At 36.9% G+C, this 24,305-nt stretch overlaps 1 protein-coding gene across 1 annotated transcript in view; it reads left to right on the top strand.

The window, feature by feature from the left end:
- Window positions 1-900: 900 nt before the first annotated feature.
- CNGB3 (cyclic nucleotide gated channel subunit beta 3) overlaps window positions 901-24,305 on the top strand; it is a gene marked incomplete at its 5' end in the record, with an annotated part of 67,944 nt that continues 44,539 nt past the window's right edge. Inside the window, 3 exons of the mRNA XM_080582375.1 lie at window positions 901-1,002; window positions 4,138-4,213; window positions 17,100-17,211. Coding sequence (XP_080438501.1) covers window positions 901-1,002; window positions 4,138-4,213; window positions 17,100-17,211 — 290 coding nt within the window. The remainder of the gene's footprint in view (window positions 1,003-4,137; window positions 4,214-17,099; window positions 17,212-24,305) is intronic.

The raw sequence follows: 24,305 nt of genomic DNA, 5'->3' as shown, positions 1-24,305 counted from the left end.
ATGGTTTAGTGGAGGACTTGTTAGAGTTAGGTCAGAGGTTGGACTGGGTGATCTTGGAGGTCTCTTCCAACCTAAACGATTCTGTGATTCTGTGATTCACGAGAGCAGAGCAGAGGGGGACAATCACCTCCCTCAGCCTGCTGGCCACGCTGCTTTTGATGCAGCCCAGGATACAATTGGCTTTCTGGGCTGCAAGTGCATGTTGTCAGCTCATGTTGAGCTTCTCGTCAACCAACATCCGCAAGTCCTTCTCCTCAGGGCTGCTCTCAATCCGTTCTCCACCCAGCCTGTATTTGTGCTTGGAATTGCCCTGACCCAGATGCAGGACCTTGCACTTGGCCTTATTGAACCTCATTAGGTTTGCACAGGCCCACCTGTAAAGCTTGTCCAGGTCCCTCTGGATGGCATCCCTTCCCTCCAGCATGTCAACAGAACACCTTCCTCTTGAGAGATTTACCTCATGTAATCTACTATGTAGACGCTGTGGTGCCAGGATTATTGGTCAATCAAGCTCTAGTTGAACTATGAGTGTCTAGGACTTAAAATTTCACTTCTAAAGATAAACTTACTGCTTGATATCCAGTACTTAAAAGATCAGATAATGATTTATTTTAACCAGAAAGTGTTCACTCTCCTTTGAATTTGTGCATGAAAAATTGACTCTGTATATAGTTTAACCATTGAGACTAGAAATAGCTAAATCTATGATACAAAGCAAAGGTACAAATGATGAGAAAACCAACACTGAAACAGACTGTACAAGGAATTTCTTTAAGACATTAATCAGATTAAACCTGATAAAGTGTCTAATTGGCTTGATTACTGATGGCAAGAAAACGTGCTATATACCTATTCATGGTAAAAGGGTTATAGAGGCTTCAGGACAGTTGAATGGGCAAGATGTTTAGAAGACTAAAAGCAGTGTTTTCTAGAGCAAAATTATCACCTGAGCAAGCGGACTGTGAAAATGGCAGCATTCCTCCCAAACCATCTACAAAACAGGTATAGTCTATTTTTTATAGGCTCAATAATATAATATTTTGTTTAGAAAGTATTTATGTAACTAAATATCATAATAGATTACATTTTCAAGCAAATTTACTGCAAAGGATATAAATAATTATTTAGCAAAATCAAATGAATGCCTCCCCTCCTTCCTCCCACCTCTTCATTATGAGGAAAGATTTCCTCCTTTTGCAAATTACTTGCCAAATAGGACTAATGTGAAACAAGCTTATGAGAGGCCTTGATCAACATTGCAAACAGGGAATTAGAAATATTGGTATGATTGTTTTTGTTGTGCTGAGGTATTCCTCTTCATGTTGTTCCCTGCTGGCAGAAAATGCCAGTATATTCTTTCTGAATATTGGAATGCAATACAGGTATATATCACTCTGCTTCCCAATAACGGTTAGAAAGGCAAAGTATTTTAGTAGCTTTAAAAATATATATTTTATTTGGCTTGTTTTTACTAATATAACTCTGATTTGAAAACTAAAGTAAGCCATTTTAGTCCACAGTTTTGGTTTTGTTGTTGCTTTGTTTGCTTTGTAGTTCTTTACTGTAAAAGTTAACTCATCTTTTCCATACTAGCTAATGGAATACAAAAGAAGCAGAAGAATACTCTTCACTTGTTACCTTTGAATATATATATTTTTAATCTTTTCCCGATAATGTCAGAGAAAGTGTTTTCAGTTGTTTTTTGTTTGTTTGTTTTTCACAAGGCAAAAAGGCAACAATTTAAGGTTTAACTAAATAATTAATATTGTGAAACAGTCTGAGCTATTAATCTGAATTTGGGTTTACCAAAACAATTGAAACTAAACTTATCAAGTTAAATCTAAGTGTCTTTTTAACATGTTCATAATAGTCTAGATGTACCAAGACTCTGACTTAAATTCTGGGAATCTTGATTTACATGCACAAGAGTTCAATAAATTTTATGGCTTTAAGTAAAGCTGATAGAAACATAAACATTCATAAGATTGAATCATTTCTTAGAACTGGTGAAATTTTCTTAAACTCATAGTTTTATACAGCTTCAGGAAATTGTGATTTAAAGCAGCCCAACTACAACTCAAATTTGATTTATGATGTTTATAAACATGCAAAAAAAGAAACCAATTGTTTGAGTGGATGTCAGTATGGAGTCGTCTGTTCATCAAAATGGCAAAAAATGTGGATGTTCAACAAACTATTCATGTACTGCAGATATGCAGGCAATGATCTTGCAGATAGCAACATCTTGCTATGCAGCAAGAATCCTTGATTCTGAGTCACTGGTTGCACAGATATTCTGCAGCCCAGTTACCTTGGACACACAGTTCTCTAGTATTTTGCCAGTCTTTAGAGGTGAACAAAGAGCCTGCCATCCTCTTCTGAAATTTCTTTCAACCAAAGTGAAGTCCACAACATGATAAAATAAAGTCTCTTGAAAGAGAACTGAATTCATCACTGTATTTTTCTGTTCTTCAGTTACAAAAGACCTTCTCAGGCATTAATATAGAGCAAACCAGTTTTCAGAAGCTGTGTAAGGTATTAGCAGTTCACAGGAAACTAAAGCAAGTAGTCTTATGAAAAGGAGCTGTAGAGTCATACACTCCAGTCAGCTAAAATCCAATGAAGAATTTAAAACAAGCTTTAAAATATTACAGGGAAGAAACTGAAGCATTGAAGTGCACATCAATAATTTCCACTGCTCTATAATTTTAGAGACAAATCCCATTTTGCTATATTTATTTACAGTGGCATAAGTACTTAGGAAAATAAGTAAAGAGTGATTCCTTGTGAAGCAGAACAGCTTTACTTTCTGGTACAAATAGCCTGAACACTGCACATAGTGGAGGGACCAAGGCATCAGGGAAGTTGCTGCAGAATTGTACTAATTAGGGAGATGTTTTGTATGGAAGATACTATTAGGTATCAGAAATTAAAGAGTTATAGGGAAAATTCCAGTGGTTACAGTGAAGCAGCTATGAAGGTCCTAGAAACTGTAAGTTCTTACTCATGAGGAAAAAAAAATAAAAAATAATAAAAAAATAAAAGTTTTTGCAGAGCTGAAGGCTATTTCAGCTTCTGCTCCCCTACTCTTCATCATATAGGATTACTCACAGAAAATAAGTGTTTGAATAGCATTTAGGTCACTAAGAGTATTGTTCATGCTTGTTTTAAAGTTCTACAAATCAATTTTCTTGAGTCAATAAAACATTATCTTGAAAAAAGAAAAATCCTGAATCCAAACAGCTGAATTCTGTGCAGCCTGATACCTCACTTGGCAAACTGATCTAGGAAAAAAATATATATATATGTATATTTATATTTCCCTAGAGACATGGATTACTCGTCGCACCAGAATGATTCCATACACCAATGCAATACCCAGATTGTACCACCATTAAATTCCACTATTTATAAGATGCTTTTAAGATGGAGATAGATAAATAGATCAAGAATTAAGACATTTTCTGCCTGCAACGAAAGGCATTTAAAGAAGAAATGTACATATTAGCTGATAACTGCAGAGCATTTTACTCATATTAATGTTCGTATGCTAGTAGGAGGAAGCCTGAAACAGAGAAAACAACCTTTGAAACAGCAAAAAAAAAAAAAATGCAAGTATCTTTAGCATGCACAAAGATTCACTGTGATTTTAATTTTTATATATATGTATATATATATGTTAACTTTTTGCAGTGAAAGTTGATACTGTCTCTGTATTTTGTAAATATTGAAATCTGTCTCTGTGGTCAGGTAACTCAAAACATACCAGGTCTATTGGCCCTGCAGAAAGTTTAGGCAGATGCATGACTAATTCAGGGATGTAGACAGTTTTGTGAGTGGCAGTACTGAACAAGCCAGCCTTGACAACATGAAAGAGGCTCTGGGAATAGGCAGCAGCAGAACTTGACTACATAACTTAGGTTGTGTGGCAGGTGTGAAGGCATCACTTTTTGATCTCAGTTTCCAAGTCCTTTTGTGAACCTAGCTGGAAATTCTGGTTCAAGAACACACACAACACCCAGGAACACAGCCCAGTAGATGTCAACTTGATTAACTAAATTCCTAGCCAAATCAAACCATCCTTATCATTCTCAACAATGAACATTTATAGTTTCTAATCCTGTTTATTTTCTCAAGGGTGAAAATACAAAAAAAGATAAGCCACAGAAAGCTGAAAACAATACAACAGCAGAACCATTACCAAAGGAACAAGGTCAGTAAGCCATTTGTGAGTGTTCAGAGATTATCTGAAAAAAAGTATATATGTACCCTATATACAACTGTAAATAAAATTGTTCCTCTTAAAAATGCTCTGTCAGGTGCTGATCTTCTTTTTTATTTCTGGGAGAAATTAAGAACTCTGAATTCCTACTGACCCCAAACCAATGATTTGCTACAGGAATACCAGCACTGTTCAACGATAATAAAAGGCACCAAGCTTTCAAGCACACAATCCCTCCATCAGATTGTCTGCTTTTATGAGCTAGTCTAACAAACCTACTTCCTCTTACTGTAATCTTGATTTCTTCTTAGGAACCTTTCTTTAAAATAAAGGCATATACTAGCTTAAGAAAGAAAACTGCATATTTTAATGCATCTTTTGGGTATGTTTGTCAAATATATTTAAACAAATAAAAAGATGAGATAGATAGAGCTAGATGGGCTGATATTCAACTCTTTTCATGAACATGATTAACTGAACTGCCATTCAAGTGTGTTTTTTTTTGTTGTTGTTGAACAAACAGAAAAAAATCAGTGCCATTAAAGAAAATTTACCATCAACATTTGGAAGATTCCCACGTCTGGAACATAAAGCTCAGGGAAATAATACGAGGTAATCATCTTCCTAAACAGCTGGCTGCTGAAAACAGTGGCAGCTGGCCATGGCTATTCTGCCTCTCTTAAAACAGACACAGAATGACTACTGCAGCAGCTACCAAAAAAAAGGCTCTAGATGGATTAAGCAACAACTATTTGTGGGCCTTGGCCTTTGCCATCATACCCTACAGTATCAGTGCTGTAGCCCTCTCCTTTTCCATCCTCCGCTAAAACATCCACAGAAAAGCACCAAGTGCAGTTTTTCTGTCACCTCACACTTCTCCTTTGGAAGAACAATTCAAGTTCCTTTTATTGAAGCAGAAAAGCATAGGTTGAGGAACATTCAGCTTTCTGTAATAAAGATAATTTAAGGAGAGAGGAGCACTGGAAAAAAACCATAAGGAAACTTGCATAATCCCTACTTGCAGTTTGTATAATCATAACTAGTATCAAAATTCCTTTTCTCATATAATGAAACTTTAAACAAAGTACGTTTAATGTAATTATCTTGTTATAAAATGGCTGTAGCACTAAATCAATGAAAAATAAAATCTGACATGAATTAACTGTAACAGTAAGCCAACCATTGAAAAATCAAGTCAGAAGTTACGTGGCTTTTTAGAAACATTAAATCACAGATGCTAGGCTATGACAGAATGAAATATGGTTATAGAAAATTCTTCTGCTTCCACCCAAAATCTCATCTAACATTATGAGATTAATGTAATTCATAAATCTATATTTCAAGGTAAAGACTATCTTCTTTTCCCTTTTAAAATGTAAAATAAGCGGTAGCATAGAAGGAACTACCATACCAGTAACTGAAGGCTAGTATAATAGCACAGTTAGGCTCCATATTTGTTCATTTGTTTTTAAAAACAATAGTTCTCTGGAAGTCTCAAAGCCTTATTTTCAAATAGCCACAAAACAGCTTCTCCTTTTGTATGTGGGTATTAATGAGTTAGGTAGACATTAGCCATAAAATCCAGAGAATTATCACTGGCACCAAACTGAATAAGGAACTCCAGAATCTCTGGGCAGAAAAGTGAGGCTGCTTTCAACCAGTTCATGCCAAGTTTTAAATATAGGCTCCTGCAACACTTGGTGAACTTTGTATCAGGCCTAAAATCACATGGACAGCTTCTGGAAGAAGAAAATAGAGAATATCTGTGGGGAAGCAAATGTTAAGGGACCAGACACATAATTTTACTGTGTATGTACAAATTTCAAAAGAATTATTAAGACAGAGGTCACTCAAAACAAGTTAAGGAAGACTGGTGGAAACAGTAAAACCAGTTAGAGAAAAGCTTTTCCAAGATCTCTAAGTAGTTTCTCTGGTATAACAAGAATAATGTAGACTAATAAACCCCCTAATCATTGTCCCATGATGCAGCTCCACCACCCTGAAATGTAAACCAACGTCCTGAGCAGAGCTTATCTTCACCCCCTTTTTCTCACATGACCAAAAGCAACCATCACCTTCTCCCTCCCTTCTAGCACTTCACAAGACAGCATGATGTTCCCAGCACAGATGAGAACTCAGCAGGCGGCACAATTGGAGCCTGTTTGGTTAAAACTTGGCCACTTACATCGCTCAGCAACACCTGGTACTTTTGGCTTCTTTGTTGGCCGCTCATTGCCTCATTCCCACCTCCTCAGTTGCCCTCTCTCTCGCTAGCTTGCTTTGTGATAGATTCTCTGCATAATTAGCTCATTCTATAATTAATTCTCTGTGCTAAGCGGGTTTCTTCCATAATTAATTCATTTTTTAATTTATTCCCTGCATTTCTTTATGTGCCTAACAAAGTATGATTCACCTAATTAGAGGTTCTCCATGATATTGAATCCAATTTCTGTAGTTTCTTTGCATCCTTATCACCTTCCATAACTGACTGGCTATACAAATCCTTCACTTGTTTTACACACTGTTGTTCAATAGCTCTGCTGATTGTTACACTATTTAGAAAGTTATGTCCAGTCTACACCTGCTTGCTGGTGTCTGTTTTATCACCCTCTTTAACACAGTTTCTTTCATCCTCCTAACAACTCCTTCCAGTGTGATTCTTCCCAATCCATCCTTTTCCTTTCCCTTTCTGTAGCACCATACATAAGTACAGCTCTTCTGAAGTCTGTCCTTTCATTTCCATCTCACTCAGGAACTGGCCTGTTTACAATATCCTGTTTTTCAGTGTTCCTGCTTCTACTAAAATAACAAGTGTCTCAAAGAATTTGTCCAGATTCACAGACATATTTATGGCGTTTTCTCTAAAGCCCACAGTGATATATCTTTGTTCTTGGTAGGACCTGAGAGAGAAAGTAGGTCTAAAACTATCCTAGGTATTTCTCTATACACTTTAATTCCATGTCTGGATCATAAAGTAGACAGAGCCTCCCTGCTAGGAGGCTACTATGTTAATTTTTCAGTGACTCTTAGATTTTCATAGATGCTTTGGAAAATATATATATAAAAGACTATCTACTGACCCCCAAATGAAATGCAAGTGCCAAGCTATAATGCAAATTAGAATCTGGTGCTTCTGACAGACTCAAAAAAATCTACATCCCAAATGAGAAGCCCAGGTAGAGTCAAAAAAAAAATAATCAGCATCACTTAGTGTCTAGCACCTCCAAGGCATGATTACTCTAAAGGAACTTCAGTCCACTCCAGACTCTCTCACAGCAAGTACACTTGTGCGTTAGATACTCAAGGAACATTCACTTTTCCACTAAAAGTTTCACTAAACAAATAAGAAAAGCATTTTGTAGATTACCCTATCTGTTGTGGAGACTCCTTCATGATAAGGGAGTTCAAATCCATATTTCTCACATTCCAGTGACCTAACTACCCACATACAATCTGGACTAGAGAGATGGGGGTGGAAATCCTGTAACCTTCCTAATTGCTGGGCAACTGTGCAGAGAAGAATGCAAAACCTGTGAAAACTGAGAAGGAAGAGTGAGTACAAGATGGAGCCTGACCTAACCTATGAGTTAATTGAAAAACTAACCTTGTAGGAGGGAAGAAGAACTTTGATTTCAGCATTAAAAAATTGTTTGTTTTTTTTTTTACTTATTTGTTTGTTTTGTTGTTGTAGTTTGTTTTTTGTTTGTTTTGTTTTTGGTTTTTTTTGTTTGATTGATTTTTAATGGAAAATAATTCCCAAAACAGGTATTTGTCTCTATCCAAAATAAGCAAAGCTCAGAACAAAGATTTCTTCTTACTAGATGAAAGCTTTGGTCACCAGCTGCTATATAAATGATGGTGACTCTCTCCCCTTGTACATAGAAATAAAGTGGATATATTTATTAAAGGGAACAAAATCCTAGCACTAAGAAACTCCAGCTAATTTCTGCTAGTTAGCCACCAATTAACATTGACTGGACTATAGTTAAGTGAGTTGTAAGCCTCTGAGAAGGAAGCTTTGAATTGAAGCTGAAATTTTATAAAACCTGTTCCCTAGAACCTCAAAATCCAGGGTATTTTGAAAAATAATAATAATAAATAAATAAATAAACAGATTAAGTGCAGCATTTTGATATCATAGAATGGCTTGGTTTGGAAGGGATCTTAAAGATCATCTAGTTCCAACCCCCCTGCCATAGGCAGGTATGCCATCCACTAGATCAGGTTGGCCAAGGCCCCATCCAGCCTGGCCTTGAACACCTCCAGGGTTGGGGCACCCACAACTTCTCCGGGCAACCTGTTCCAGTGCCTCACTGCCCTTTCAGTGAAGAATTTCTGCCTAATGTCTAATCTAAATCTATCTTATTTTAGTTTAAGACCATTCCCCCTTATCCTATTGTTATCTACCCGAGTAAAGAGTCCTTCTCCATCCTTTTTATAAGACCCCTTTAAGTATGGAAAGGTCGCAATGAGGTCTCCCTGGACCCTTCTCTTCTCCAGGCTGAACGCCCCCACTTCTCTCAGCCTTTCTTCAGAGGAGAGGTGCTGAAGCCCTCTGATCATCTTTGTAGCCCTCCTCTAGACTCGCTCTAACAGATCCACACCTTTCTTGTGCTGGGGGCCCCAGACCTGGATGCAGAACTCCAGGTGGGGCCTCACAAGGGCAGAGTAGAGGGGGGACAATCACCTCCCTCAACCTGCTGGTTGCACCTCTGTTGATGCGGTCCAGGATGCAGCTGGCCTTCTGGGCTGCAAGTACACACTGCTGGCTCATGTTAAGCCTTTCATCCACCAGAACTCCCAAGTCCTTCTTCACAGGTAGAAGAACTCATTGAGAGAATGAGTTCTTCTCCCAGTCTGTACTCATGTCTGGGATTGCCCCACCCCAGGTGCAGTACCTTGCACTTGAACTTCATGCGGTTCACAGGGGCCCACTTCTCCAGCCTGTCCAGGTCCCTTTGAATGGCATCTCTTCTTTCTGTTGTATCGACTGCACCATGGTGTCATCTGCAAACTTGCTGAGGGTGCACTTAATCCCACTGTCTATGTAATTGATGAAGATATTGAAATATAGTTGGTTGCAGCTCAATAAACCAGACCTGTCAATGCAGAGACTTTTAAATAATAATCTTATTCCTTGTCTTCAGGTCCTTTACGCTCTTCACTGGCACTCAGTCAGCAGGCAGCTATTATTCTGATAAAATATATGGACCTTTTATTGATTGTTTTGCTTCAAACCCACTGATTTCTGAATAGTTCTCACTTGTACACTGCGTATGTTCAAAAGCTTTACTTGGAAAGTCACAAACGTGTTTATTTTGTGATGTCAAAGCTGAATTTTATCTCCTTCTTGCATATGTTTCCTTTTTGTTTCATTTTCTGGGCATTTTCACGACCCTATAGCCACATCTTTCAAGTATTCATGAACATAGCTCCTGAACATTTCTGGGAGGCAAGGACCATCAGACAAATGGCTAGCTATGACAGAAGTAATCCAGGAAGTTTGTAGACCAGTTCTCTCAATTCCCACTCTACTACTTCAAATGCAAAGTCATTCTTTACTCCCGCTACTTAAGAGAACCTGCTCTCTAGTTGGTAACATTTAAGAGCCTTTTTCAGACTTTTAATGATAATAATAGTTTTCAAAAACAGGAAAGAATAAAAAATCACTGATTTAAGTGCTCAAAATTATGTTTTGAAAGGTTATATGACACAGAGATAGCAAATAAGCAGATTACTCAAACATTAGCCATTCTGTCTCCTATTAGTAGGCTCTACCCATGCAATTTCCTATTTCAAACAATGCTGTCTAACCTCAAGTATTTCCATGTACCATTAAAATTGCCAGTATTGTTGCTTGTCTATTAAATAAAATAGTTTTGCCATATGAGCACAGATACCAAATCACAAAAGGTTTTCAGGAGAAGCTTAAATCTACACATTCAACAGAATAAAGATAAAAATTTCCAGGGCTTTTTACTGAAGGAATACAAAAGGACAACATTAAACATTCTTTAATTAAATATAGCCCACATTAATCCTGGTAATAAACATCTGAACTGCTTGTTAAGGTTTACAGCTGTATTATCTATATAGTATGTCATTTAAGAAAAACTGTGAGTTAATATATTTTAAGCATCAGTATATTTTAAAATACATTGTGCTAAAAATCACTAAGAAGTTAGTGGTAGAAGAATGTATGGGTTAATATCTTTAATTAATATAAAGTTCACACTGTACTAAGGTGCAATGACGAAAATACTGATGAAAATATACTAAAAAAAATATACATGCAACTCAGTGATTTTTAACTAATCATTAAGACAACATATTGTGGATTCCAAAAGTAGTAAGATTATCTCAGATCAAGTTGTGCTAAAATGTGCTTTTGTACATACAAGCAAAAGGAGAAGCCCAGGGAACTCTTTTTGCATGAGGACCCTAAGTAACTGTTGGCCATTAAAAGTTTTTCCTCCACATATACACAACCATTTCAGAAAGTGAGGAGAAGGCTAGACAAGATACTTCTCAGGGTTGCTAGTACAAGGCAATGGAGCTGGCTGGGAATTCTGGGGAATACTTCCTTTTCTGAAGTGTGGCAGAGCAAGAGTACTTTTTTGTTCTATTCACAAGAACACATTTAACTGCCAATATCTATCATTTATTCATATCTTTTTATCTCTAAAAACTAGTATTTTTTTTGATATTTTGCTTCTCTTCATACCTTTTTTTCAAAGAAGAGAATACATTTGTGATGCTTACAGCCAATTCTTATGGCTACAGAATGTGTATCTGGACGTAACTGATCCAAGAAATACAGCTTTTAAAGTCAGCCTAGTGCCTGAGATAAATGCTTTATTACTTTCTGGGAGGAAGTCCCTTCTCATTGGTAGGCTGCTACAGATGCACCTCATGATGATGGATAACCCGTAAGGTTGATGGTCTCCACAGCACACAGTGTTTTCTGTCCTGTCCTGCAGCCTCCTGGTGATGTTTGCATGCACACAGCAGGGCTCAGATGAGAGAGAAGAGCCTTCTTGCTCAGGCAGTCTGTTCCCTGACTCTGAACAGCAGGATGACAGCTCAGTTCCTCTGTTCCCACATTGGTCTTTGGAGGGAATAAGAGGAAGGAGTGTCCAAGCCAGCGTGGAGAGGTTCTAATTGCCTTTTGCAGGTCTAGAGCTTTTGAAGAACAGCAAGAATTGGACTGGAAGTAGAATAAATGATGAATTAGTATAGCATGATTGACTCTGCACTTCTGTTTCCTAAGTACTTACTGTGTTAGGAAATAACATTATATGCTCTACTGGTGGAAGGATCATGATAACCTTGAAGGCCACAAGCTAACATTTATCACAGATGATCCATGGCGTTTTAGAGTCCTTTGATGGCTTTGCCTATTGTCTGAAGAGAAGTCTACAACACTTCCTTGGGCTAGGCCCATGACAGAGATTTTTGGATCCACAGATACTTATGTATGCTCAGGACTGAACACTTTAGATGAATCAAAATTATTATGGTGAGAGTGGTGACTCTGCAGTGCTGTGTCAGGGCATTGGCAAATCTACCTATACCAGTACCTTCCTCTGTTGAAAAAGGTCCTTAGGATTAATGTCTACAGTTTAGAGACAGTTTGTATGTACAGTACTGGATTTTAGAAACATGAAAGCTTCTAAAACCTCTTTCTAAAACATGAGCAGGTTTAAACTAAAAACAAATTTGCCAGCTCTTCCAATATTATGCTTAGCCACGAAATACTCTGCTTTTCATGAAACCTTACTTCCTGGTTTCATGTGATTAATACAAAGAACTGTGAAAAAAAAACAGACTTTCAGACCTTTGGAATTGCAGAGAAAGAAAGAGAATATATATACATATATATATATATGTATACACATATATATATATCAGTCAAAAGGGCTTAAAACCCAGAAATAAGTACAAATTATCTAAAACGTATTGGGTTAAAACTCACATGATTTTTTCTCTACTGAAAAATGGGAAATATTCTGCTACAGACTATTCTCCAAGTGTGTGTGTGTTTGGAAGCAGAAAATCAAATGAATTTGGAAAAACTGTCAAGGCACTCTCTTCAAAACAGAGAAGTGAAAACTGAAGATAAAAACTGCTTTATGGAAACATGAACAAAGGAGCTGAGCAACATCAAAATAAGTTGGGTGTACTCTTCCAACATGCCAAGATTTTTGGCTACTTTAGTCTAGGAGACAAGAATAAATAATGAAGGTTTACTAATATCAGCCTTTGGCTGGGACCATCTTCAACCTAAGATAACACTTAGGTAAAAGACTGATATCCCACTAATATCCCTTTTTTATAACTATTTTGCTTGGCCTAAGTCTCTCCTGAAAGAACAAAGATCTGTGGAAAATGAGAAGGAAAGAAAAAGAAAGAAAGAAAGAAAGAAAGAAAGAAAGAAAGAAAGAAAGAAAGAAAGAAAGAAAGAAAGAAAGAAAGAAAGAAAGAAAGAAAGAAAGAAAGAAAGAAAGAAAGAAAGAAAGAAAGAAAGAAAGAAAGAAAGAAAGAAAAGAAAGAAAGAAAGAAAGAAGGAAAGAAGGAAAGAAGGAAAGAAGGAAAGAAGGAAAGAAGGAAAGAAGGAAAGAAGGAAGAAGGAAGGAAGGAAGGAAGGAAGGAAGGAAGGAAGGAAGGAAGGAAGGAAGGAAGGAAGGAAAGAAAGAAAGAAAGAAAGAAAGAAAGAAAGAAAGAAAGAAAGAAAGAAAGAAAGAAAGAAAGAAAGAAAGAAAGAAAGAAAAGAAAGAAAAGAAAGGAAGGAAGGAAGGAAGGAAGGAAGAAAGAAAGAAAGAAAAAGAAAAAAAGACTATGAGAGGGAAATGAACTGGCCTTATAACCTCCATCTTGTTCCTTGCTCCTTGCTATCCTAGGAAGATCACTGATCTGATTAGGTTTCAGTGGGCCTCTCACTTTAACCAGGTACCATTTTGAGAGATTCCTTTGAATAGTGTTTTGCCCAAAAAATTTTACTTCTACAACCTGAGTTTTTCCATTCCATCTCAAAAAAAAAGAACCAGCAACATATATCCCAACTTGGCTTTAAATTATATTATTCTTACGGGCAGGCCAAATGATATAGAATATTCTGACATCAATTGGCTGCATTCCTCAACACCTGTAATACAGTGACAGCTTTAGCTACCTATATTCTACTATAACAGGAATGGAAAATATTTAAAAAAAAAAAAAATTAAATCTCTTGTTTTCCCAAGTAAGCCTGGATCCATCTATTTTGAAAATTGCTTTAGATGGTTGCACCTTGGCATAATTCTGCCTTCTTTTGCTCACTCGTGATTTCTTTACCATGATCAAATTTATTTAAAGCCAATAGAAGCTTTCTTGGCTGTCCTGTGAGCCTTGCCATCTACCTGATGGATTGTTATTTATTCTAGAAACCAACTCTTGCTCTCTAAGTGTCTAAGTGTTCCCTAAAATGACTACCACCTTGTTCCTTTAGGTCTTTCCTTTGGGGCTGGTCACAGAAGTCAGAGCAGTGTGAGTTAGATTCTCCAAGCAATGAAGAGTGACTAGGGCTTTTTAAATGTGACTACACAGACAACACTCCCAGTTTTGCACATAAAGAAGCAACTAAAACTTGACATGCAGTTAGCAGCGGTGCCAAACCCTGATATCCTAATCCTAATGCAAATAAAACCTGTGAGACTGGAGATTTATGAACTCTAAAACCTCATGGAAGTTTGGAATTTTCATGGGTTTCAATGTTTTCCATCAGTCTGAGTCCAGTCAGCAGGTAATGGTCTACCTGGGCCAAGACGAGAATATCTAGCAGACTGAGAAGCCATTATCCTTCTGCTCTGGGATGCTTATATACAAGCACCATATTTTTTTGTGACTCTGTGGTCTTTCCTTCCAGTACATGTTGTCATTCCAGAGACAGATAATCTTATCCAGAAGCCTGTTACTCTATTTAGTATATCTACACTGGTATTTTATTTCAGATGAAGAATTCCCTTCTGACTTGAATCTCTTTATTGTCCCCCACTGTGTTTTAGTTTTTCACTAAAAAATAAAACTAAACCAAACTAAACAAAAAAAAATAGGATTGCATGACTGGTTTCCTTTAGAATAGAAAATAAACAAGAAGAAACACATCACGAGTATACCTATTTTACTTGAGCTGCTGATAGTCACTTAATTCAGAGTATCACAATAGACCTAGTTTGTCACACAGTTACTTCAAACAGATATATAGTTGATGCCAGGCCTTCAACACTATTTCACTGTACTGATTGCTCCCATCACGTTGCATTTCCTGCTCATACAGATGTAGCTAGGGGAAATTGCTATAAAAAAAAAAATCCCAAAGTGAGATAATTACAAAAATGTTGAGATTTGTCATCCTGTCATTCCTGAGTTCATGGCTTCTTTTGCAGGGAGAGTCAGGGCACAGAGAACTGGGCAACTACAATCCATGTATTCAGAAGGGAGCAGAAACAGCAGAAAGTGTTGAAATTTTTGGCTCTTGCACTCCTTTTTTACATCATGTTATGTTGACCACAAAACCATGAGAGGATTGTGTGCCAAGGAAAGTATACAGTCAGTAGTATCATTGGTAGAGATCTTCTGGGGTAAGGGTTCAAAAGAATTTTTACAGGTTAAGGGGATTTTAACAGAACATTTTCTGATTCAGTAGAAATATCCACAAATTAGTCAGTTATAAATACTTCACAAATGCTTTTATTTTCTGTAACTGCAGCCCCTCCTAGATTTTCTTAAAGAGGAGATCTATGAAATTCCTAGAAGAAATCAAATTTATTTCACTATGGAATTCTATTCCCTGTGTTAGAAGCCTGAATCCATTTTAAAATCCCTTCCTTCAAAATAAATAAATAAATAAATGAAAATAATTAGAAAAATAATATTTTTGACTATAACTGAAAAGAGAAGTATTTTGAACCCTGTAATCAAATGGTAAAAAATCCTTTCATCCCTTCTTGAACCTTCCTGGTGACAGGAACAGTAGCAGACTTCTCACCTCCCTGCATGTGGGTTATTCTCTACCTTGAAAATCCTTGTGTGGACCCTTTGGGCAAGATGAAATATTCCCCAGTATTATATTTCCAATAGACTTTTCCTCAAGATAGTACTGTGAGCCTAACTGCTGCAGAAAGGAAATAATAATCCGCATTTCTATTAGGTGGGCAAGACACCATTATCAATTTAAGCCATAAATCCAATAGAATGTCAGAGTTTTAAATGGAATTTCTCATAAAAATCTTCCCAGTTTACAGCTGATAAGTAAGACAAATCCTGCAGGCTGTCTCTTCATATTTTATAGTGCTTCATTTCTCCCAAGGATTATTTGAAAATTAACCCCTAAACTTGCTAAGCCAAAACAACCAGCACATTGGGGAACACAGATTTCTTTGCCTTCTCTTCAGTTCCTTGCCTGACTCTGGCTTGAGTATTTCTGGCATTTTCTTACTCCACACTAGGCCTTGCCTTTCATCCTGTTTAAGATGCAAATTTCTGCAAGAGCAACAGGGCTCCCACAGGGCATTCTCACTTCTTAACCTAAATACTAAAAAAAAAAAAATCTCTCCAGAAATGCCCCACTGGTCCTGTAATCAGTTACTCATCTTGTAAAACCTGAAATTCAGTTCGAGAAGCATCATGCCCACTTCCAAGAGATGCCTGGAAGAAAAAATTATCTGAATATATGGTGGTATGGGGGTAGTTTAGCTTATCAGGTCCTGTAAACAAACTGATCCATTGTCCTTCACTGAGTTTTGTTTCAACACCATTTCAAGCAATCCCTTTCCAGATGGGCAGCTTAGCAGTTTACTGCTGTGACTGCCTGTACCCCTCTGAAATGAATAACTACCTAAATATGGAGATTAATTAACAGAAAAAAACTAATCTTACACTGTCTATCCAAAATACTCAAGGTTTTACTTTCTTTGAGCTGTCTTGAATTTAAAATTGATATACACAACATGCTCCGGATTTATTTATTATGATGTTTTGCTGCCAAGCTTTTTCTTCTATAATCATATTACTTAAAGTATTTATGAAGGATGGGTTTGTTCCTCCTTTATGCAAAGTGGCAGACTGATGACAGCTTTCAAATTATTTTTCAGCATGAAAATTTAAAATAAAGAAATAAGACTAATTGGAAGAATTAATCACATAAGGCCATTTAAATAGCAAGAGAATATACCATTTGCATAGGGGAAAGTGAAGCAAACTTTTTGCTAAACTCCTTTAACAAAGTTACTTGTAACAAATATGAAGAATTAGACTAGCCAAAGTTCCACATACTCACATCCTTAATGATATATTTCAATCATAATTTACTCAGCAACAACCAGGACTGTCATAGCAGCCAAAGCAACAAGAGACATAAAGCAATTCAAACACTAGAGTATAAATAATGCTATCAGCATTTGCTATGCATAAGCAAATAAGCTACTCTTCATTTTTCCTCCTGTATTTTATGATGTATTTCAGGACAGATCTATCTGTCCTCTACTTATTTTTTTGAAATATGTACACACTATAATTCTATGATACTGCACAAGTTCTTGTTGCTTATAAATATAGAAGAGCTCTATATTCACCATTGTTGAACTGCTTACAAATAAATCAACATCAAAAACCACTAAGTTTCACATTCTAAAAGATACACTCATCATAAACATGTTCTGTACAGCTGGCACTGAAATAGATTTATGCGGGAAATTATTCAAAGGTCAGGTGCAGGAATTAGTATCATGTCCATTGACAAAATAAAGGCAGCCAAGTTCCTCCAAAAATTCCTCCAAAAGTGCTATCATCATTCTTTAAAAATTGGTATTCAGAAATTAAAACTTCTTTCCAAATGCAGAGGGAGTTCCAGCAAAAGCACCTGAGCCTTCACAAACTGAAAAATCAAATGAACCAGCTAAAGCAACTCTACAGGAACTGCATCTGCTCAATAATGGAAAAGAAGATGCAAAGTAAGTAAATTCAGTTTTAAAATGTGACTATTTTTTTCCTGACATCCTGACATTACATTTCTATGTCTAATATTTCAGTTCTTTAAAGTGTCTCCAGTACTGTAATGACCTGAAGGGCATTATTTCAATTCTAAGGCAACCGTACATATGCTGTATTCATTTAGTATGTGCTATTGACAGTTTGTTCTGTACTTCATCCTAAACTGCATGAACGAGGAAAAGAATTTGCTCAGCTAACCATATAAACTAATTCTATGTCAATGCTCAGTTATTATTAGTCTGCCTTAGCAAAGGAGTAAGTCCCAGAATGCCGCCTTGAATAGCTGGAATGTTTGTCACATCATCCTGACTTAAAATGTTTTTACCCTGAACATAGTTTTGCTGAGTTATACCATTAAATCAGCTTTAGCCTATGCAATTAGATGATTAGAACTGTCTCGTCCTGAGAAGAGACAAACAAATGAAGCAATAATGGTCCTTCAGGGGAAAAGTCCTTCAGGTGAAAATCTAGGGTTATTAAACCTTCGGAGAAAGATTACGTGACCTTTTTTTTTTTTTTCCTAAAACAGGAATGAATATGAATTCCAGGAAACCATATGTTAGAATAATCTATATTCATTTCAGTACTAGCCTCATAGAACAGCTGAGGTTGGAAGGCTGCTCCAGGAGCAACCTGGACCAAACTCCTGCTAAAAGCAGGATGAATTTAGAGGTTAGACCCAGCTCCCAAGTTAGATCAAGTTGCTCAGAGCCTTGTCCACTCTAGTTTCGAATCTCCAGGGATGGAAATTCCACAGTTTCTCTCATCAATCTGGTCTACCTCATTATGACCATGCTCCTTATGAATATATATATATATATATATAAAATTGACATTTCCCTTGCTCTTACTTGCTTCTGTTGCTTCTTGCCCTTTTGTTGTACACCTGTAAGAACAGTCTGGACCCATGTTCTCTACAATCACCCACTGGGTAGTGGAACACTGCAGTTATAACACCTTCTCAACTCTTTTCATCTCTAGTCTGAACAAATCCAGTTTTCTGTGTCTCCTCATACAGCCTGTGTTCTAGTCCTCAGTCATCTTAACAACCCTCAGCATGTATTTTAACATGTTGTCAATGTTTTTCTTGTACGGGGAAGGCTCCAGCTGAACACAGATGCAATCTCACAAATATCACACCAAAAACAAATAACCACATCCCCTCAATCAGTCAGATACGGTTTTTCTAAAGGATTGCATGTGGTTAGCCTTCACTGCCACAAGAACACACCGTAGATTCATATTCTATGTGGTCTACCAGACCCTCAGACCCTTTTATGCAAGGCTGTTTTCCAGTCAGTCAGCCCCAAGACTTTACTCTTGTCTGGGGTTATTTCATTTCAGGTGCAGGAATTTGCATTTGTCTTTGCTCAACTCCATAAAGTTCTTAACAGCCTGACCCCCTAGCCTGTTGAGATCCCTTTGAAAGGCAAATTATGGATATACTCAGTTTAGAAGCAGGTAGAAACTTCTCCTGCTTGCTTTTGCCTTCTATTAGTCAGATTACCCTGATGACACAAAACAAAGGTCTTTTCCTGACATGTAGCTATTTAATTTATAGAGAAGATTAGCTATTTCCTTTCCTTCGCAAAGATAGACTTTAGTACAGTGACAAGCAATAATCAAGCAAAAGACTAATGCATATGACTCTAAAAAACAATGCATGCAAAAAAAATGACTGACTAGAATGACTGAAGATGTTATAAATAACTTGGTAATTTAAATGTGAATCCGTAGGTCAGCAATGAAAACCAAGCTAAAGCTATCTCCTTTTTTGTCACTGTGGGATATGTTATTATATGCTTACAGTTCCACTGGTAAATTCTATAAGCATGGTTAACACAATTTCAATATGCTTATGAAACAAAAGGTATGTTGCTTATTATTAGAAGACAAAACTTGTTAAAAGGAAATTTAAAATGTTTATATTAAATATTCTCTTCTCAGAGCTGTTCTGACTCATTGTCTTGCATACATCCAGTTTGATATATCTAGTCAGTCTAATTAGAGCAACAGTCTCTAAAAAAAATAATAAATCTTTGGTAAAATCCACTGTCAAAACAGTTACCCAGTAAATTCTGGAGAAGGGCTTAGAAGGCATGGTGGTGGTGTCATCATATTTATATGAAACTAAACTAAACATATCTATTATAGAGCTTTCAGAACTGGAAGGAGAATCATTTTTAAATGGTGCATTTGCTGGAATTTAATTCATTGCCCCTGAAGATTCATGGAAGTCTATTGAGACAACATTCTTGCTCAAGGTCACTACTTTACTGTGTCTATGCATTCAAATTTACTCACTAGAATACTTTTAAGGAAATCAATTGCCTTTGTAACAGGAGAAAAGCTAGATAAATATATATGCATACGCAGAATCTGAGTCAAATGGTTGCATGCAGTCTATAAGAATAGCAAATGAAACATGCACAAATCACTCTGTAACCCTCAGGACAACTAGAAAAATACAGAATACCTCCTTACAAAGTCAGTTGTCAATTTTCTTTGTTCAATGCTAATTTCTGGGTATTTCCATACCTGGGAATTGTTTGGGAAAGCACTGGTTTGACTAGACAAAACTATACAAAGGACTGTTCTTATGATTCAGCAGAATAGTCAACTGAGAATCTCAATGCCCAGGAGTTTTCCCTGTTGTTGTTTGATCTACTATTATAGGCAGAACCATAATTTAGATAGTTGAAAGAAATCAAGGTAGGTGAAATGGATAGTAGAATTTTCTTAACTCCTATTGGAATTTTCTATTTTGTCCAGCTACATTTTGGGGAGAAGCAAGGGCAAGCTGCTCCCTGAGGGATGAGAAGCTGGGAGCCAAGGGTGACATCAGTGCAAGCAGTGCCCTTACCAACAAGATGCATTCCCAGTGGAGCCTGAATACAACAAAAGAGCAGAATCCTGGTAACAGGGTCCATCAACAAGGCAAAGTGATGAACCAGATTCAAAGACCATCCAGGGAGTCCAGTCAGGAGCAAAAAAGACAGATCCAGAGGCAGGAGCAGAGACCCAGATACAACATGGCTCCAAAGTCTATCCAAGAGACAGGATCAGAGTGTTAGACACACCTATGGCATAGCTCAGGCGTGGACAGCCTAGATCCATGGCAGAGTGTTCAGGTGAAAGTCCCAATGGAGGCTGCTCAGGGCCTTTAAGGCCTGCAGGTCCTGATATTTATGGTATTGCCTTAGGTAGACTGTTTTTCCATATTAGCCATCCTCAGAGTTCATTAAAAGATCACTTGACCTACACAGTAAGAAATCATCAGTATGCACTTTGGAACAGTGCCCACAGATTTTGAAGATAGATAATAGATAATTAAGGTTTGTGTATTGTCTGTTCACAATCCAGAGCACCTCGATTTTCATGGAAATTATGTTAATAGAAAAGGTTTCACCTTATCCTCATTTACTGCAACTTTTAAATTTTTAAATGTATCTGTACAAGCTTAAGATTAAGATTAGATTAAGGAAGAGGAAAGGCAGTTTTCATGTTCGAAACACCACATTTTCCATTTAGATCAGGCCTGTGTCCCTCCATACAGAATTTCAGGTGGAGGTAATCAACTTCCACATAAGGACTTCAAATTTTAAAATCTTAGGTTCAGGTAATATTGCTATATGAACATTTATACTAGTGTAATTAACACATCTGAAAACAGTACGAATACTTATGTATGTTTGTAGGGTTGTGCACCAGATGTGTCCTCTTTCCAGTTCATCTGCAATAGAGTAGCTTTTTACTCATGGTGCAACACAGCCCGTGTTATCTATTAATAGGGAAATATTTTTTGAACCTCCTCTGAAAGAACAAACCAGCTATTTCTCTTACTAAGTGAATGGTGGCTTTGAAAAAGGCAGCATTTATTACTGAAAACTCCCATAGAAATCATCCACAAGAAAAAAAGTTGGCTTTCCTTCTCAACATGTACTCATTTTTCAAATATAAAAGCACACTGCAATGGACAGACATAGCTGTGGTTTGCCTACAGCCATATGATCATCACATCTGAAAGAGGAGATACACATGAACAGCTAATGTGCCAAGGTGCTGAATCGCAACAGTGACTGAAACTTTTAATGTCTGTTGCATAATGGCTTAGATAGGATTCCACGCAGGTCTGTCTTGTCTGCCAATGTATTGTTTCTTCCCTCTGTCTTTAATGATAACATAACAGAACAATAGGCTATTTCCATGAACAGCTATTTGCTGAGCAATAATAATCTCTGAGAGGGAGGGCTAAGAGTATGCCGTCTCTTCACAGCAAGAAATGAGGGAACAGAACAGAACTCAGAACCTAATTTGCACTCTAATAGAAAACAGTGGCATCTTATTAACAAGGAACTAGCATAAAACATCATTTCAGACTTCATAATATATCAAGATGGCTTTCTCTTGGTGAAGGTTCATAAAAACATGCATGCACGTACACAATCATACAATTTTTTGAAATGCAGTGCAAGTATTTCAGGTGAGATACTTCACAGCACTTAAGCAAATGAGGGACTTCCTCAGGGAGCAGCAAGATTCAGCCACTGCCAAGTGGCTGAACGAAAACTTGACCAGTGTTTCATGAGTCTGAGACCCTGAGAAAAATAGTCTCCGGTAAATAGAACAGACTAGAAAATCTTTGGTATTAAACTGTATGAAAACTTTTCACATGTTGAAAGAAGCATTAGCAAAGTTATTTCTCTGCAGTGAGATAACCCCAGAAACATACCTCATCAGACACAAAGCTGAAGGAATGCTTTAGGTACCAGAGGTACCAGTACAAAAACTTTACTGACTTAAAGCAAGTTTACTGAGTGAACTTAGAGTTCACTCAAAAAATAAAAAATAAAAATAAAAATAAAACCTAAGATCTCCAGACCACCTTGTTCAGCAAGCAGAGGGATACACAAGAGAAAACACCATAATGTGCTTTGTGAAGGTACTGTTTGGAACACAAAATCTAACAAAAATCGTTGAAAAGACATGATTAAGATGTCACAAAGCTGACACTGGACAAATGTGAGAAGTTGGTATGACCCTACGCTGAAGGGTGGAACCAACATAAAGCCTGTGGCATGTAATACTTGATGAAGAAAATGTGTAAAGGGTTTTAGCATGTAAATAGAGGGGAGACAGATGCCTAAGGAAGAAACAAAAGTGGATGCCTGGCATAAAGGTTTGAGACAAAGAAGTTGCAGCAGCCTAGAAAAGGTTGAGGATGGAAGAATGGCACACAAAGCATCTGAGAGCATAGATCGGAGAAAATGGAGGGATATAAAGACCTTCTATGACCTTCTCAATCTTCTGTGTCTTTTAAAAGCCTATAAACCTGGCTAAAGTTGTAAGAGTGTTTCATCTTCCCAGATTACCAAGATGATTACATTGTACTATTTATACTAAGACAGTACACTAAAACCCCAGTCAAGGATCATGAAACCTGCTCTGCAAAATGCTGTGTAAAATGACAGTCGATATTTGCAGGCTACATATCCAAGAGTACATAAAGAAAAAAATACAGTGGATAGCCAAGACTTCAGATGCTTTTATAGTTCACCTCAACATCTTACACATTCTGCGTTATGGTCAGAGAGGAACAAACATTTTTATCTGATATGCCACCTTCAGAATCTAAGTACTATTAGCAAAGAATATTTGAAGAAAATGCACTAAATGAATTTAAATATATATATATATACATAGCAATTAAACAAAATGTGTTTAACATTCCCACATAGTATACATACTCTTCTGATTCTGCTTTTGCAAACTCAGAAACCTAGCTTTCAACATTTTCCAAAATGGAGAGCTCCTGCTTTGCAAACTCATACGAGGGCAGGTGGTTTGGGAAGACTGAATTACATTTGTATTTTGTCTTTTTCATAGCCACATCCCATTACCTAGTAGGTTATACCAGCCTTTCTAAAGCACATGAAGGAGATTTTTTTTTCCTCTCTAATTTGGCTAATAGCAAAAAAAAGATAACAAAATAAACAGAGATTAAGAGGCAATTTGCTATGTGGTGCATAGCCAGGTTAATAAAGAGAACTCCTGCTGCTATCCTGTTCTTAGTGAGTAATGTACTTCATTTAGCTCAATTACCTCAACCAAGAAAATTACTGTGCTTATTAGTGCTTGCCATCCACTAGTTGCTACCATCAATTCACTAAGCATACGTATCCTAGAGAAATGATGTCCTATCAATAGAACAAAATCTCAGCACCTTGGTGAAACAGACCTAGTATCAACCCTTTGCAGTCTCCAGAAATCATTATTTACTATACCAAGGACCCAAAAAGATGACACTTATAGTACTAAATTCTAATTTACTTGAAAGAAAGTAAAACAAGGTCAATGCTGAGCACTTCTGACAAATCCTTCATTTTAAATTCCAGTTTAATCCCAGTTTACAGTCACAAACACATTTTCTAAAGAGACATGCCTTTCTCTAGTTGTTTTCAGCTAAACACTGCAGTATGTAAAATTGTAAACAGGTGGAACATATCCAAAATATTTTGTGAAATCAGAATACTTTTCTTAAAACTTATATTCCTTCTGCTTAGGTCTGTCAGAGCTCATCACTTTTAGTGCCTGGATTTGAATTTCTGCAATGGCTAAATAGAGAACCTGCAAATTAAATAGAAAGGTGATGGCGTGCTGCCTGTATCAAAATGGATTAAACTTGTTGTAATCATAGCTGAGATGTATTTTCCCACAGCCTTTACATTCTGTTCTGCAGGATGCAGTTGCCCATGCTATTTAATGCCATTTGCTCTGCAGGACAGTCAAGTAGGTAGCCTGAAGTTGAAAAGGTAATGAATTCAGAATGTTTTCCTTGAAGACAGAATGAAGCATGTAAAAGGACTGGAATGTCATTATACAGACTGAAATGCTTTTTTTGTTGTTTTTTTTTTTCTTTGCAATATTTTATATTATATATTCATAATATTCATATATACCTACTTCTGAGAGCATAAATGGAAGAACTTCTTTGTTTAGAATGCATAGGAAAACAAGGGTATGGTTTGTCACTTTGCCACTGATTTACTTAAAA

The sequence above is a fragment of the Anser brachyrhynchus genome (genome assembly GCF_964034855.1).
Source record: "Anser brachyrhynchus genome assembly, chromosome: 2".
In the NCBI taxonomy this organism is placed as follows: domain Eukaryota; kingdom Metazoa; phylum Chordata; class Aves; order Anseriformes; family Anatidae; genus Anser; species Anser brachyrhynchus.
This window is presented reverse-complemented; position numbering and strand designations above follow the sequence as displayed.